This window comes from Varroa destructor, unplaced genomic scaffold (assembly GCF_002443255.2).
Source record: "Varroa destructor unplaced genomic scaffold, Vdes_3.0 BEIS01000005.1, whole genome shotgun sequence".
Taxonomy (NCBI): Eukaryota; Metazoa; Arthropoda; class Arachnida; order Mesostigmata; family Varroidae; genus Varroa; species Varroa destructor.
In genome coordinates this window covers 38,795,361-38,810,467 of record NW_019211458.1, presented here as the reverse complement: position 1 = coordinate 38,810,467, position 15,107 = coordinate 38,795,361, and the positions used below count along the sequence as shown (strand labels likewise).

At 42.3% G+C, this 15,107-nt stretch overlaps 1 protein-coding gene across 7 annotated transcripts in view; it reads left to right on the top strand.

The window, feature by feature from the left end:
- The window catches only part of LOC111252004 (low-density lipoprotein receptor-related protein-like), a 48,832-nt gene extending 35,298 nt beyond the window's left edge, over positions 1-13,534 (top strand). For 6 of the 7 annotated variants that reach the window (XM_022809263.2, XM_086989699.1, XM_022809261.2 and 3 more), the window contains 7 exons: positions 2,365-2,987; positions 3,147-3,378; positions 4,038-4,697; positions 4,893-5,372; positions 5,542-6,474; positions 6,701-6,912; positions 8,325-13,534. In XM_022809263.2, the coding sequence (XP_022664998.1) occupies positions 2,365-2,987; positions 3,147-3,378; positions 4,038-4,697; positions 4,893-5,372; positions 5,542-6,474; positions 6,701-6,912; positions 8,325-8,462 (3,278 nt within the window). In that variant the 3' untranslated portion in view covers positions 8,463-13,534. The remainder of the gene's footprint in view (positions 1-2,364; positions 2,988-3,146; positions 3,379-4,037; positions 4,698-4,892; positions 5,373-5,541; positions 6,475-6,700; positions 6,913-8,324) is intronic. The other variant, XM_086989700.1, reaches the window with a different exon arrangement.
- The last annotated feature ends 1,573 nt before the right edge of the window (positions 13,535-15,107 follow it).

Here is a 15,107-nt window from a genome sequence, read left to right as displayed (position 1 = left end):
ATGGGTGTTGATGTAAAAAGTGAAAAGTCTGATCGACAAGGAGCAGTAGCAATCGAGCCACGCTAGAGATGGCGGGGCCAGGGAATGAGGAACTAGGAAAACCGTCGCGCATAAAGGGAGAAAGCCACCGTGATCGTTGAAACTCTCTTCGTGGCCTGAGCTACTGACAGGAAAAGGCCGACAGCTGAGTTAAATTTCTGTGCTACTTACAGTGGCTTCCGGTTACACCGTGTCAAAAAATTTTGAACTTTTAGATCAACCAATCGATCGGTTGATCGATTTACGAAAACAAATCGTAAGAGGGCTAACGAATTGACTAAATTCTAACGTTACGTGGCTCGCCCAATGCTATCGAAGAAAAAGCCCGGGAAACTAAAGCGATGAGTGAGACATGGCCTGTTTTAATTGCTACAGCCGTATGCCAAATTCACCTGACCAGTTTAAAAAGCAACGACGTTCATGAGCAAATCTTTCGTGTCAGTGTCACGCACATCTATTTCAAACGTAAGCTTCGCAAGCTTACAAGTACGCGCCGCACTAAGTACTTTCTCGGAGTTAGGTTTTTACATTGTTATGTGGGGCACTTTTATTTTGGAAAAGTTTATTGTTAATGGTACAGAAGCTCCGCTTTGACCATACTGTTCAGTTTTGCTTGCTCAAGGTCGAAATTGGTAAGCGAGGAAGCTATGGTTATGATATTTTTACGCATTTCTTCTATTGCCGCTGTTATAACTATCAATCAAGCCTGAGTCTGTAAGAGCATTATTACTGTGTGTTGCTGCTGCTGCTAAGAAACGATACTGAAAACATAATTCACTTTTATAATAAGGCCATAAGCTTTTTCCAACTATTCTAAGACCTCTCTTATAACCTAGGCCAGCATATGCATCATCTATTGGAACGGCGGCAGCCTCATGCACCTTTTTAGCTTTGGTTAAAGTTTTACAACTGTTGCCGCGACAGCTTGGTTGACATATTGGTTGACGTGAGCAATGGCTCTCTGTCATTCGGTAATGTTGTAGTACAATATATAAGACGGATCCGCAGTCTCCTGTATTGAAGGAAATTAAGAAGACTACTTTACCATGACGACCGTCAGCCATTATCTACATTGTGATAATACAGTCTATGACTGATGGATGATGATGGTGCCTATATGCGAAAACGCTATGAAAGGGCAACGGAGTCATTGAGTGGGGGGAGAATATGTCCAGAGATATCAGTCATTTCTTTGTTTGTATTTTCCTTCAGTTCTCTTTAGCTGCCATACTATTATAAGTATGCAATCATTTTGCTAAATGCGCCCTGTATTCGCCTAGTTCGCGGACCTGTGCCAGGTCGCGAAGTGCCTACGTGACCAACCTGTTTGGCGCTGTTAGTGGTCGTGACCGCACATTGGTTAGCCATGCCAGATGGTGGAGTGTAAAGACTGCGATAGAGGCACGGTAAAACTCTTGTGGACATTTTCAAGATGGGCTATCGGCGGCCCGTGCGGCGTGCGAGTTAACAACGCGACGTGATTCCCTTAGATAGACTCATGTGAACCTTTTAACAGCTAAGTGTAGATGGGTAGGAAAGGGCAAATGCGTCGGTTTAACGCTCGACAAATGTCAAAAAGCCGACCGTCAACTGATAGTTTGATGTTTTTGCGCGGAGCCGGCAAATGGGTCGTCGTTATTTAGGATTTTAGCTAGGATACAATAGAGGAAACAACGAGGAAAGGGTGCCGGCTTGTATTCTTCGCTGACGTTTTTGGCTGGGGTTGCGAATCCGGAGCAGGTTCAACGAGAGACTACGCTCGAATGGAAAAAGTGTCAACAACAGTAACGTCCCTAAACGTAATAGAGACTGCAGGGAAGCTGTATTAACGGTATGAGGGATACCCGTTACGACGTCACTAAAGACGCGATGACGATCGCACAAAGGACCAGTTGACCAACACGAACTTTCACTGCTATATATATAGATGTTGTTGGAGAAGAGTTATAAAAACTATAGATAATTAGATCGATTAATATGCTGATTAATGTAAACTTGTTGGTCATAGCGTGTCGTTCCTTTCTTGTGAGACAAGCGGCATTATATTGCCTACACGACTGTCGAATCAGATTGGGTATACTTTCATTGTTGAAATCCTGCGTTATAAATCTGAGTTCAAAGCAAATGAAAAGCTTAATAATAATCCGCAGCACAGCTCAGCCTCAATAAAATCTATATATATGAATATATGCCCATAACTGCTTAGCCTGTAATCAATGATATTTTGTATCAGCGAAAATGGAAGGCAGGCGTTAAACAACTTTATCGTTCTTGACTTTCACCTTCTATTTTCCCCCGGGATTCTGCTGTCTTGCAATCTTTCAGCATTTCTAATCGCGGGCGTTTCATCGGGTCTGATTCGTTTGTCGACTGATGGCGAGACCGTACGATATCCGATTGGCGGCGGAGGGAAACTTGGTGATCCAGAGGTCGCGAAGATCTTTAATTCGACATCGGGCTCGGTAATTACTGTCGATACGGTCTACAAAGACGATGGCCTCTGGGTGTACTGGAGTACGCTGCGTAGCATACAGAAGGGCCGGTTGGGTATGCATGCTAACCAACCGGTCATCACCGATGCGCAAGTGCTTGTAAATAGTTACCTCGAATCAGTTGAGGGGTTGCGGATCGACTGGATCAATGACAATCTCTATTGGGTTGAATCGAAAAAGCGCCACATTGAAGTGGCCCGACTAGATGGCTCGATGCGAGCTTCGCTGCTTGGACCCCTTGGTAAGCCTCGTGGACTAGCTCTTGACCCGCGTTCAGACGTACTGTTCTGGTCAGATTGGAATGACAGACAACCGTGCATTGAACGCAACTCGCTCGCCGGCAAAAAGCGACGCGTAATTGTCAACGTCACAGACTACAAAGGCGGGCTCCCCAATGGTCTTACATTAGATCTCGCCACTAAGCGCGTATTCTGGATCGACGCGCTCTCGAAAGCGGTAAGCTTAAAAAAAGCGATAAGGCAGATAAGTTGAATTGTTGTAATTTTGATGATATGTACAGTTACGGTCGTGGTCGTACTGTGAGTCCCATTGTTATAACAATACATACACTTTATACAAATATATACGTTTTTTCATACTTTTCTATTTTTGTAGATTCATTCGACGACCTACGAGGGAACAGAGCACAACATGGTTTTATCGATCGAAGCTCTCGCTGTACGCCCATTTTCAATTGATATCCTGCATAGACCTACGGACGAGCAGGTTATAATTTGGACGGATTTCAGCACGTACAAAGCGTTTCGAGGCTCAAAAGAAATCTTCTCATCACGAACGGATCGTATATTTCATGCTACGGTCGTCCATCGTAGCAAGAAGCCTAACGGTTGGTATGATTTTAACTAGAATAGAATTAACTCTAATCTATGTATATATAATAACCAATATATAATTTATTAGTTCAATGTTGCCCTAGTATGACAAATGACTACACGGCGGATATCGCTCTAGTTCCGGAGAAATTTGGGAGATTAAGTGTTGCATGTAAAAAGACCCGAATAATCGTGGGTCATTGTACACAAATCTCATATGAATATACGTCGCTGCGAACGAATGTAGGGTAGGGACTATTATCGCTTAGAATAAACTCGCGAGCGAAATCCGGTAAGAGACCTTGATCACAGTACAAGAAATTATCTTTTAGCGAAGCATCGGGACGAAGTAATTTCCCAATAAAATGAGCATCGAAATGGCACGCCATATGCAATCATTCTTTTGGTCAGGCTAATTAGACAAGTTTCGGCCGATGGCTTCGCAAAACGATCTGCCCCTAGCCACATCGCTGACTGGAACTTTGAATTGGTTCTTTCTGACACCCTGACAGACTAGCGAGATTGATCAAGTCCTATTGGTCTATCAGAGTATCGTTACCTAAGAAACGTCACGAATTGTATTCTATAGCCTTTTTCCATGTATCAGCTACGCAAAACCTTAATGAATACGTTGTTGTTTTTTATCGGTGATTGTCATTAACGACCATCGCAGATGTGGTAAAAGGTCCATGCCGCAAGAACAATGGCGACTGCAGTCACCTTTGTTCGACTTCGTGCCTCTGTCCGTACGGCACGATCCACGACCCGTCGAACGCAAGGTCGTGCGTGCCACACAAGGACACCTTCCTCTATGCGACGGACACGAAACAACCGGGATTGCGCGTCTATCTATCCGATACAAAACTGCACAAATTTGTGTTTCCCCCGCTTCGTCTGAACATGTCTAACACTCAAGTCGCATTCGACGCTAGCCATGACAGGCTGTACTGGTTCGAAAACAGCGTCGTAATGGTGCACTACTACAAAAACGAGTCGACGGAACGTTTTCTCAATTTTGGCGCGCGATACCGCATAAAGGCGCTAGCCATTGAACGTCATACGATCTTCGTCGGCTTCACCGTACCTGTGAACGGCATTCCACGCCACGAGGTGGTAGCCTGCAACATGCTCACGAAGAACTGCGCGAATGTCGCTGGCGACCGCGGTGGCCAGGTTGTATCATTAGCTGTGGACCGCGACAAGTTATTTTGGCTTGAGCGAGACCGCTACGCGTACGAATCTGATCGTATCTCTGTTAAGCAATCGCTAATCAATGGCTCGAATGAAATGCTATTGCATACTATGTACATTGACAGGAACCATCAGCCAAAGAGTAAGTAATCGTCGACATGATATTGGTGACGCTTCCTATTTAGTTTTTTTCACTTATACAAAACATATTTTGCCTAAAACTTTGGTCTGGTGAAAGCTTGCATTTGCTGCCGGGACATTCAACAATGAGAATAAGCGGAAAAATTATACATACTAACGGTATCTTCGAACTTGTTCATTTTTGCACCGACTTCAGGGCTGAAAATAATGGAAGATCAGGTGTGCTTTACTGAGGTAGCCAACTCTACCATATTCTGCGTTAAACAGAATGTTCTATATGTGGCCAACAGCAGTTTCCATCTCAGCCAACGTACCACCCTGGGTGATGACCGTGAAAGTGTGGAGATTGCTGTAACAAATGACCGGAAATCACTTTCTTACGCGAAGAAATTTTTAATCTACCTCGCTGGGGAGACGGAACCACGAAACGTTACCGATCAAGTTGTGGCGATGGACTACTTTTCTAAGGAAAGTCATGGTTCTTACCGAGGAGGTCGTTTTGAAGATTGCGGATGTCCCCATGGCGTGTGTCTGGGAGGCCGCTGCGTCCCGTCGGGAGGTTCGGATACCCTACTCTACTTTCTTCAGTCGCACAAGGTAGCCGCCTTTCCACTGACGCAGAACCTCTCACTCGCCCCCATGGTCATCCATTCCGAGCTCGGAGATCGCAATATTGGTGAGTAGTGGTTCTGTCGGAGTTCTCGCCGGAAGTGTCCTCGAAAAGCTTACACACTACCTCGTTTAATTTAGCTAATTATTCAGTGCTATTTCTAGCTGTTTTAGAGTGTCGGTATTTATTAAGAACGTGAGTAAAAACGTAATCTTTTCTCATAACATCGTTTCAGATGCCCTTCATGTTGCAAACAATGGACGTGTGTACGTGACGATAGGGCCCGATCTTCATGAATCACGTTTAGATGGGCTTGGCCTGAAGCAGCTTCTACGAATGCAACCTCCTGTAGTCGGGAAAGTGAGCGCAATCGCCTCGGACCTGCTCTCGGGTCGATTGTACTTCGCCACCTGTTGCGCTGTATATTCGACACGTTTAGATGGTACTGACCTCCAGGTGGTAATAAATGGTACCTACCGCATTATGGGGCTAGCGGTGCACCCGGTTAAAAAATTGCTCTTCTGGAGCGAGTCGGGAGGATATTCGCCCAAGATCGAACGCATCAATCTGAAGGACCCGCGGAATAGTCGGCGCACCATAGTCAACGACGATCTTATCCGACTAAATGGCATTACGGTCGACGGCGACCATGTGTATTGGTGTGATAGCGGGACCGGCATGATTGGACGCTCGGATCTCGAGGGTCGACATCGTGCCATCGTCGTGCAAAGGTCGGGCAACTGGCATCTCTCGCCTGTGGCAGTAGCTGTTTATCACTCGGTGGTGTTTTGGATAGACAGCACGTACTCTGGAGGAGCACTGATGTTTCTTCAGCGGGGCAGGAGGCCAGCACCTTCGACCTGGAGTCGCTATCTGGGCCCCAATGTGTCGCACCTACAGCTTTACGATAAGAGCATTCTACAGGGTTACAACAACAGTGCGGCGCTCGATGGTGGCAGCCGTGAACGGATGAGCGTCTTTGATCCGGTGATCTCATGTCAGGGGTTCTGTCTGAACGGGGGCTCATGCGAACTGCCCCCGAACGACGCGCCACTGGTCATTGGAGTCGGCCCGCAGTGTTTATGTCAGGCTAACTACACGGGAAATCGTTGCCAGTACCTTGCTTCGTATCTATTCGATCAGCCCGTATTGCACCGCGACGAAGGAAGTAAGCTTTTCGCTGAGACTAATGTAGATCATTAACATCAATAGTATGAACCCAATTCATTCACAAGACTCATCATGGAAAATACGAGTACTGGCCTAAAAAGGTACAACATACGGGTGTGCTTCTGGCCGTTCATGTTTTCATTCGATCATTCCTAACCTATTTCGTGATTCTCGTATCCTCTTTGTTCGTTGCTTCTGTCTTTCTGGACGGCTGTCGATAATAGTGGACTTGAAGGTGATTCTTTTACCCCTTTCGGTGGGCGTAGTGCTCATTCCAATTCTCTGCCTCATTTCGTGGTGGCGTACACGACGTGTGTGGCGTGACGCAATGCAGTCGCGGTGTTCGCTGTCTTCTAATAGGGACAATCACAACCTTGAGGCACTTCCCATCGATGCCCAGTACGAGACGTCTTTCGCCCAGGACGCGGACAATATCGTGAGTGTCAAACAGCAAAGACTTGTATAATGAATCCACTCTATGTGGCGTTATTTCATTTTACGAGGCGTCTACATACATCACAAATCTCTTGCCGCTGATGCCACCGCAATTCACAGTTAGCTCACAACTCCCTTTGTCGGTATCACCTGACCATCGTTTACAAAAATGACAGACCTAATATCTTCTTCTAAGCTTGGATTGCCCGATGAAGACTGTCGTTTTATAGTGACCACAGAGTGTCCTAATGTCTTCAATGGATTGAACAGACCGTGTTGAGTTTCATTTTACTGGCGCAAAATTTCCCCTTCGTACAATTCCAAATTAAATAATTAAGAGTGTTGCATTACAGGAACGGAGGGACGGGAAGGACCTCCGTTTTTAGAGATCAGCCATTCGGCAAATCGAGTTGTTGTGTGGACATGATTGTAACCAGTTAAAATTAATTATTACCCGTACGGACGACAACGAAGATTTAGATGCAATCAACATCACATATTTAATCTGCGAAGCGAGGATTTTGACCACAATGCCCAATTGAACTAGCCAGCTTGGAAATTTTGCTTTCTCAAAGAAAGACCTTTGATATTTACCTCAATTCGAGGCGCTCCTACTTGCGTGGCCTGCCACGGAATTGATTTGCTAGCATAATCGTATAGTCGGCCTCAAAGCGATATAATAAAGAGCACATTCCTCAGCACAAACGTTGTACGAGGTTTCTGTAATGCGTTAACGCGTGATCAGTTCCTATTCCGTTCGTTCTGTGACTGTTATTATGGATAGTATAAGCGGCAGTATTTTAACGTTCAATAGGGCGCAAAATGGCGGCTTGCTCTCTGGGCGGAGACTAATCCGCTAAAAACACTGGGACACGATGTATGTAACTCACCTCCTATTAGATTACTAGTAAATGGTGAGACGTCACGATCGCTAATTGCTTTGCAAAATATATGCCTATAGTAAATAATTTGAGCATCGCAAAAATAAGTGTACGATAATTAACATCCGTTATTCATTCATCTTTCTACTCATCTCTGTTTGCACGCTGCACAGAGCTGGGACGGTAAGTTAGGCTGTAGTTAGATTGTTCATATGGCGCCATCTTTCCTCATGTACACATGAGCCATTCTTTCAACTTATCGTTGTTTCAACTACAAACAGAGCATCTGCATGTTTGCCTAACATCGTTGCTTAGCATTGTCGTGCCATAGTAGTTAGCACATTACCCCCCAAATATTGAGCCTTTGCTTTTGAAATACGTTCTCAAGAACCGAATTCTCACCACAGGAAAGGGCATTAAGCCTAATAAACAGCTATATCTTGCCATACGCGCCCCTTAACGTTTCCGTATTCTAATCGATGGATAATTGATACGTTATTTGTCATGAAATGCGCTCGGGATTCGCTTGCAGTTGTTGATGCCGATTAGCTGTCGATACAAGGCAAAATGTATCTACCCCTACTGCCTGACACGGTGCTCAGTTCAGGGCGGCGCCCGATGTGTGATGGACATTTTGCGTCGTGATGGCGCGGATGGTGACATCTTCTGAGCGGTGAAAGCGTACTTTTGCAACAGCGAAGGAGGCAGCAACAGAGATACGACAGAACGTATCGCAGAACTAACAGCAGCAGTAGGAAAAAAAACAACGAACTCAATGCAAAACAACATGGAGGTGACTTGTATAGAATCGGAGAAACGATCGAGTTTGTTGTAAAGCAGCTTTTGTCAGCGTCAAAGCGAGCTAACGAAGAATGAAGGCCGACACATTCATACACTGATTGACTGATTGTACCAACGGCGGCGATAGAGCGAAAAAGCTCAGCTGAGACAAGACAAGGTCAAGTAAAACACTAACGACGAAAAACAACCCGCTCTTTCTCTGATCAATCTCATATATATATATATTAATTAGTAATGATCCGTTGTCCAGATGCCCAGTCTCTATGTACAATATGTTCTGCGTCTGTGGTACACCTTCCCGAAGTGCAGAAGTGTTTGGCATGGCTGAAAGCGGAGCATTATATATACTATATATATATATAGTAAATAAGTAAGTAATCAGAGAAATGAAAGATTTCAAGGTTAACGGAAAACAATGAGAAAAATATGATGAGAAACTGGTGAAGTAGATAAAAAACCTTGTGAATAATAGTAATAAGCTCATTATTAGTGGAGTTATATGGCTAGCTGATATTGACAATTGAGTTTCTGAGACTGGAGGACATGCGCGGCTGAGGACAAGTCAAGGAAAGGTAAGGCGCTGAGTGGACTGATCATGTAGCTAGCTATGATGATCCTTCATGATAACAACGGTATATATTACAGATGATGGTAGCTATTGAATGAATGAGAACTGCGGAAGGAGAAACGATCAATGAATGTAATCATGGTGAACGAATGAATAACTGATCATGTAGTATCCTTGGAAAGTTGATAGGGGCAGGCCAGGGAGTAGGGGCACAAGGCAGAGTACAGAGCTTAATAACTGAAGTGGTGTTGTTCCGTGGCGATGAGTGGTCGCCTGACGACCCACATGTAAAAAGACAAAAATAGAATCCAGATTCCTTATATCCCTTTACCAGAATTACCTAATTAAAGTAAAATGAAATCCAATAGTTTTATCTTTACTATTCGCATTCCTGTACCACTGTGTACCTGCATCTACTCGGGTACGCGAGACGGAGCTTGTACTCACGTCTTTCGGTATATATTATTCTACTGCACGCTAAAAAGTCTGCTTATACGACTAGTAAACTGAGCAAGATGTGAAACGGCCAAAGCATTTTCCATATTTCTTTTTTGGTGAATTGTGCTATCAGCTAGTGGCCGAACCGTCAACAACGTACAACCCATAAAGGATCTGGCTTACTGCCTACTATTTTTACTGTTATTGTTACTACTACTACTTTCGGTCACCTCCGACAGAAAAATTACGGAAGACAAAAGGCCCGGTCGGCCGTTTGTTGCCCATCCTGGGCGTCAGCAAGGAAGGAAGGAAGGAAGAAAGATAGGGAAGGCAACCTTAATGATCATACCTTAATATTCCCTGACGGAGTCAATATCACGGGCCGGATGCTCCTCCCGTACCGTCCCCTATCGTCACAAGCTTCCTGCCGCTGTTCGGTGGCGGCGAACATTTGTAATCCCCTTCCGGATAAAGGCTTGTGCCGAGGCATTCGATGTCGGACGGAAACAGTTACTTGCGAAACAAATTCAGATGATGATCCTTAAAGAATAATTTATAAGGCAGACACGACTCGAGTAATTCTCGATGTTGTGAGGGGTTCAGCTTTTAGTAAAAAGTAATGGTAATGTCAACGATGTTAAGAATAATAGTAACACTGCTACTTGATGTAGATAGTTCAGATAGATAAGAGCTGGTCAACGGATATACATATATATATACATATATAAGTATTAACGGTGAAACAATTTTCGAATCATATGTGGAGCACGCTGCCATAATATTGATTCGTGTATTCATTAATCGATACCGATTTAATGCTTGAAGTCGACCATATTTCAAACGAAGCAGTCGCCTTTAATATCAGACGCGTCACGCTTCCTAGATATTGGTGGCGGGATTGATTCGAACAGTGGCTGCTTTAAGCGGACAAGTGGCTGATCAGTACTGAAACGTCACTATATACAATTCAATGACGAAAAAAGCACTGACAGAATTAACGCGAGGTCAGAACAAATGGCAACATCCGCACCGACAACTCGGCTGAAGTGTAGAAGTGCAATGATAACCAATACTGATGATCTATTGGGTGCGTCAGTGACCAAGTCGTATGATGTGCTCAGCAAAGCAGAACGATGATGATGATGATGATGATATATACAAAAATAAATATTATATATCTAAATATAAATACAGAATGACTGCCGCACGGGTCAAGCTGGGAAAGTGAAGACTAAGCCAAATTTATCATGATATAGAAGACAAATAAAATAGCCCTATCAATAGTGCTAATTATATGAAGAATAGTGATGATACCAACAAAAAAATACGCGCATTAGGCGAACTGTAAATTAGAGCGAGAGTAAGGAGGTCGAATTGGGCACGCGCCAAAGAAACAGAAAGAAAGAAAAACGAAGTTCTTACGACACGATGATTATGATAATGATGGTGATGACTATGATGATAAATTTTGAAATAATGACAACCCTAATATTAATTATAATAAAGCCATACCAAAAGGCCTGATCGAGGCCAGTGGATATGGCATGTAAATGTGAAAGAGGAAGTAAAAACAATAATGAGTCAAATAGCACGATTTTAGAGGAACAGATCGTTCTGCTAACGTGAATTACTTTTATTAGGTTCTATTTTAATTATAGTTTTAATTGAGAAAGTTATGGCGGTGTATAATCGAGGTTACGGTGGAGCTTCGTTTTGTGAACTATATCTCTTTTTTTAGATTTGTTTTCGTTACAGCTTCTATCGTTGCTAGGGAGTTGAATACCGAATTTTAATGAATAGAGATAATTAAGCTTATCCAAAACAATAAACAATATTTAGATACGCATATTTGCGTACATTCGCTCTTCCGAATTTGAGATTGCAGTCGAAGGGACTGTTATCGATAATTATAATAACAGTAATTATAACGTAACCGATAATCAAACGACGACTAGAAACAAAAACAACTTTTTCTGTTATAAATATATCATGCACGAGCGATGCGATGCGAAGCTGTACTTCTATTCCAAATGTATTTATAGTGTACGAATTTTACCCTTGTTTCCAAAGAGAATCCTTTCTGCGTCCCCTTCGGTTCATCGATGAACACTGTTTAGAAGGCGAGCTTGATGCGAGACAAAATTAAAAAGCTTATTATTATAGATATATCGAGCAAAAAGTGATACACGCTATTGTCGACGGAGAGTTACCCCAATCATTTGTCGGTACACAGCACAAAGAAAGAACATGATTTGCCATTACTTCCATTATGACGACAACAACAAAAACAGCTATTATTACTGTAATCAGAAATGGCAAAACAAGTTATGGAGAAAAACTTCCAATAATTATACAAACCAGTCAAGCATTATATAAAAGTTCTCCGCACGGTCACAAGCGGCATTAAGGCAGGTAGAGATAAATAAAAAGCAACTTGCTGACTGTGTACTTATTACAGACGGAGCGGCCTATGCGCGATGAGATGTGACCTAATCTAGCGTGGTGACTATGATATCCTACCTATGTATGTATAATATATGATTGTTGGCAGGTGTTTCATCTCACCGACACTCATTCTGAGAAGGAATAGTGGCTTTAAGGAAAGATGAAACGTCTACCCCCAAACCAAACACCCCTCCCCTCTTTATAAATAATCCGCCAACTGGATATGCAGCGGATACGTATATTTATAAAGAGACCACAACAGTGCCTGAAATTAAGCGGCCCGTGATTTGCTTCCCGTTAAATCGGTCAACGAAAAGAAAGACGACGAAACAAGCAGCGAAAAGAAATCACCGCCCGCTCAATTTCGCCTGTGAACAGACTTTTTCAACGGCAAAAAAACCATTAACAACAACAACAACAACAACAACAACAACGACAACAACAACAACAACAACAACAACAACAACAACAACAACAACAACAACTACAACAACAACAACAACAACAAGTTGCTTGACCAACTAGAAGGATGCTTGATAAGGACAGTTGGAACACAAGCTAATATGGGAATCTGTACGGTACGGCCATTTAGGCCATGGTATCAGTCAAAATAACTTTTCCATCAAAGGCCACTCGACAACTATAATTATTGTTGTCATTGGATGAGTTAATTCAGGCTAAATTTGCGAGATAGACAAATAAAAAAACAATCCGTATCGAACGAGCAAGACTTCATAACGATAAGTTGCCCAAAAGAAGCAGCCACCATTCAGGCCGAAGGAATACCACCGATTTTGTTCCTCGAAGTGTCTTACGCTATTTTTCAAATTTAGCTCTGAGTCTGAATATATTGATGACGTCAGCTGCGATAAACATGATGACAATGCTCTGGTACGCTGCGCGATACGCGGAAAAAATGTTGATTTAGCACTTCATAGGCTATTAACGATCGCCTCTAAGTGCGGGAAATGGTACAGAAGAGCATAGGGACCCATAAAGATCGCAGAATGGGTTATAGTACGATAGGTAAAAATTTTAAATGCCGGAAGGTAAATAAGATGCGATCGTAGATAAAGTGAATGTGGCTATAAGTTGGATTAAAATAGGACGACAAACAACGAGTAGTGGGGTAGGAAAAGGTTAGGTAAAACGAAACTGAAGGACGACAATTCGAAATTGGTGGTAATAAAATTGACGTGGAGATGCATGGAAGCAAAAGGAGCTTGTAATGTAATTAGGTGGTAACGACTAAGCATATGTCAAAAGTGCGAGAGGAACGAAACAGATGGACGATTGAGGCAAAGGACGCTGGCTTAATTAAACTGATATAGTTGCCTGTACAGCGCAGTAAAGTGGATAGATTTCTTATCAAGAAGATGAATCAAATAAACGTACTAGATCAGATATTGACCGCGAGAAGGAAAGAAGAGAATATTAAAAAAAAAAAAGAAAAAAAAAACAAATAATAAAACAAAATGATGTTGTAAAAATGCCTTTGTGTTTATTACATAAAGCGCACCAGAAAGAGAGCTAGAACCATACAAACGCCTACTGTTTTATCTCTCTTCGATTTTTGTATTGTATTCAGTTGAGTTCTTTTCATTGTTTGTATTTATCGGGCGCAAGGAAATTTCGAGACGCTCTTCTTTTATCTGTCAAAGCGAGTTGGCTTCGTAATTTTCTACACACATTTTTTTTTTACAACAAAGCACTTAACGTATATATATACGTTTAGGAATTCAAACTTAAGATACTTTTTACTATAACGTATTAAATTAGTGCGACCGTGATTGGTAAACGCGATTTAGATCGTGTTTTTCTAAACAGAGATGCAAGCGACTATAACTTTCGTCATATTTTTTAGTGCTCATGATAATAAACACCGGTTCTGATGTTACATGAAGTGCCTTTTCGACCAGTTCATCTGTGATCTGGTGCCTCTAACGGCATGAACTTTAGTTTATAATTTCTACTTGCCATCGAAATTCTGACTACGCAAAATTTATCAAATTACAAGATACAATTAATTTATTCTCTCACAAATCAGGGAACGCATCGAAAAATACATTGTCTGCTTTCTATAATATTTATTTTATTTACTCCTGAATAAAAAAAAGCAGACTAGATATCTACACATTTAGGAGTTTTTGATAAAATTCAGCCAGCAGCGATCAGACCTGTTTTATATTCGGGACGACTGAAATATACTGTTCTATTGCCAAACATGCGTATGGAAATTTGCACGGTAACTTACTGAGCTCAACCAAATTATTTCAGTGATCAACATCTGGAGGCATATTATTCGGTAGTCTACGAGCCAGTACGAGTCAATAAATTTTCTGCAAATTATCACTACTTAAAATATCAGGCTAGTTTTAAAAAACTTTGAAAAATACTTTCCTTGACCAGTAAGCGATTAGCATACTCCACAAATCTAAATGTGTAAGTAAGTAAATAAGATCCTGCGACTTTCCCGCTTTTGGCAAGTGGTCGTTTTATATTGTTAATCAAGTTTCAATCAAAGCTCACATTATTATCGTTCGAACGGGAATCGGTCGCATTCTTCAAGCTCTGAACTCACTTGATATATAGTAGGCAGTCGTCTATTAAGTAGTGGCTCTTCAAACTCTTACATTGCGTTGTTGTCCTTTTAGCTTTTGTTGGGTACTTTGTTGGGTTGTTTAGGTTAGGTTAGGTGTTAGGTTAGGTTAGGTTAGCTGTTAGGTTAGGTTAGCTTAAGCTAGGTTAGGTTAGGTTAGCTGTTAGGTTAGGTTAGGTTAGGCTAGGTTAGCTGTTAGGTTAGGTTAGCTGTTAGGTTAGGTTAGGTTAGTGTTAGGTTAAGGTTAGGTTAGGTTAGTGTTAGGTTAGGTTAGTGTTAGGTTAGGTTAGGTTAGGTTAGGTTAGGTTAGGTTAGTTAGCTGTTAGGTTAGGTTAGGTTAGCTTAGGTTAGGTTAGGTTAGCTTAGCTGTTAGGTTAGGTTAGGTTAGCTTAGCTGTTAGGTTAGGTTAGGTTAGGTTAGCGGTTAGGTTAGGTTAGCTGTTAGGTCAGCTGTTAAGTTAGGTT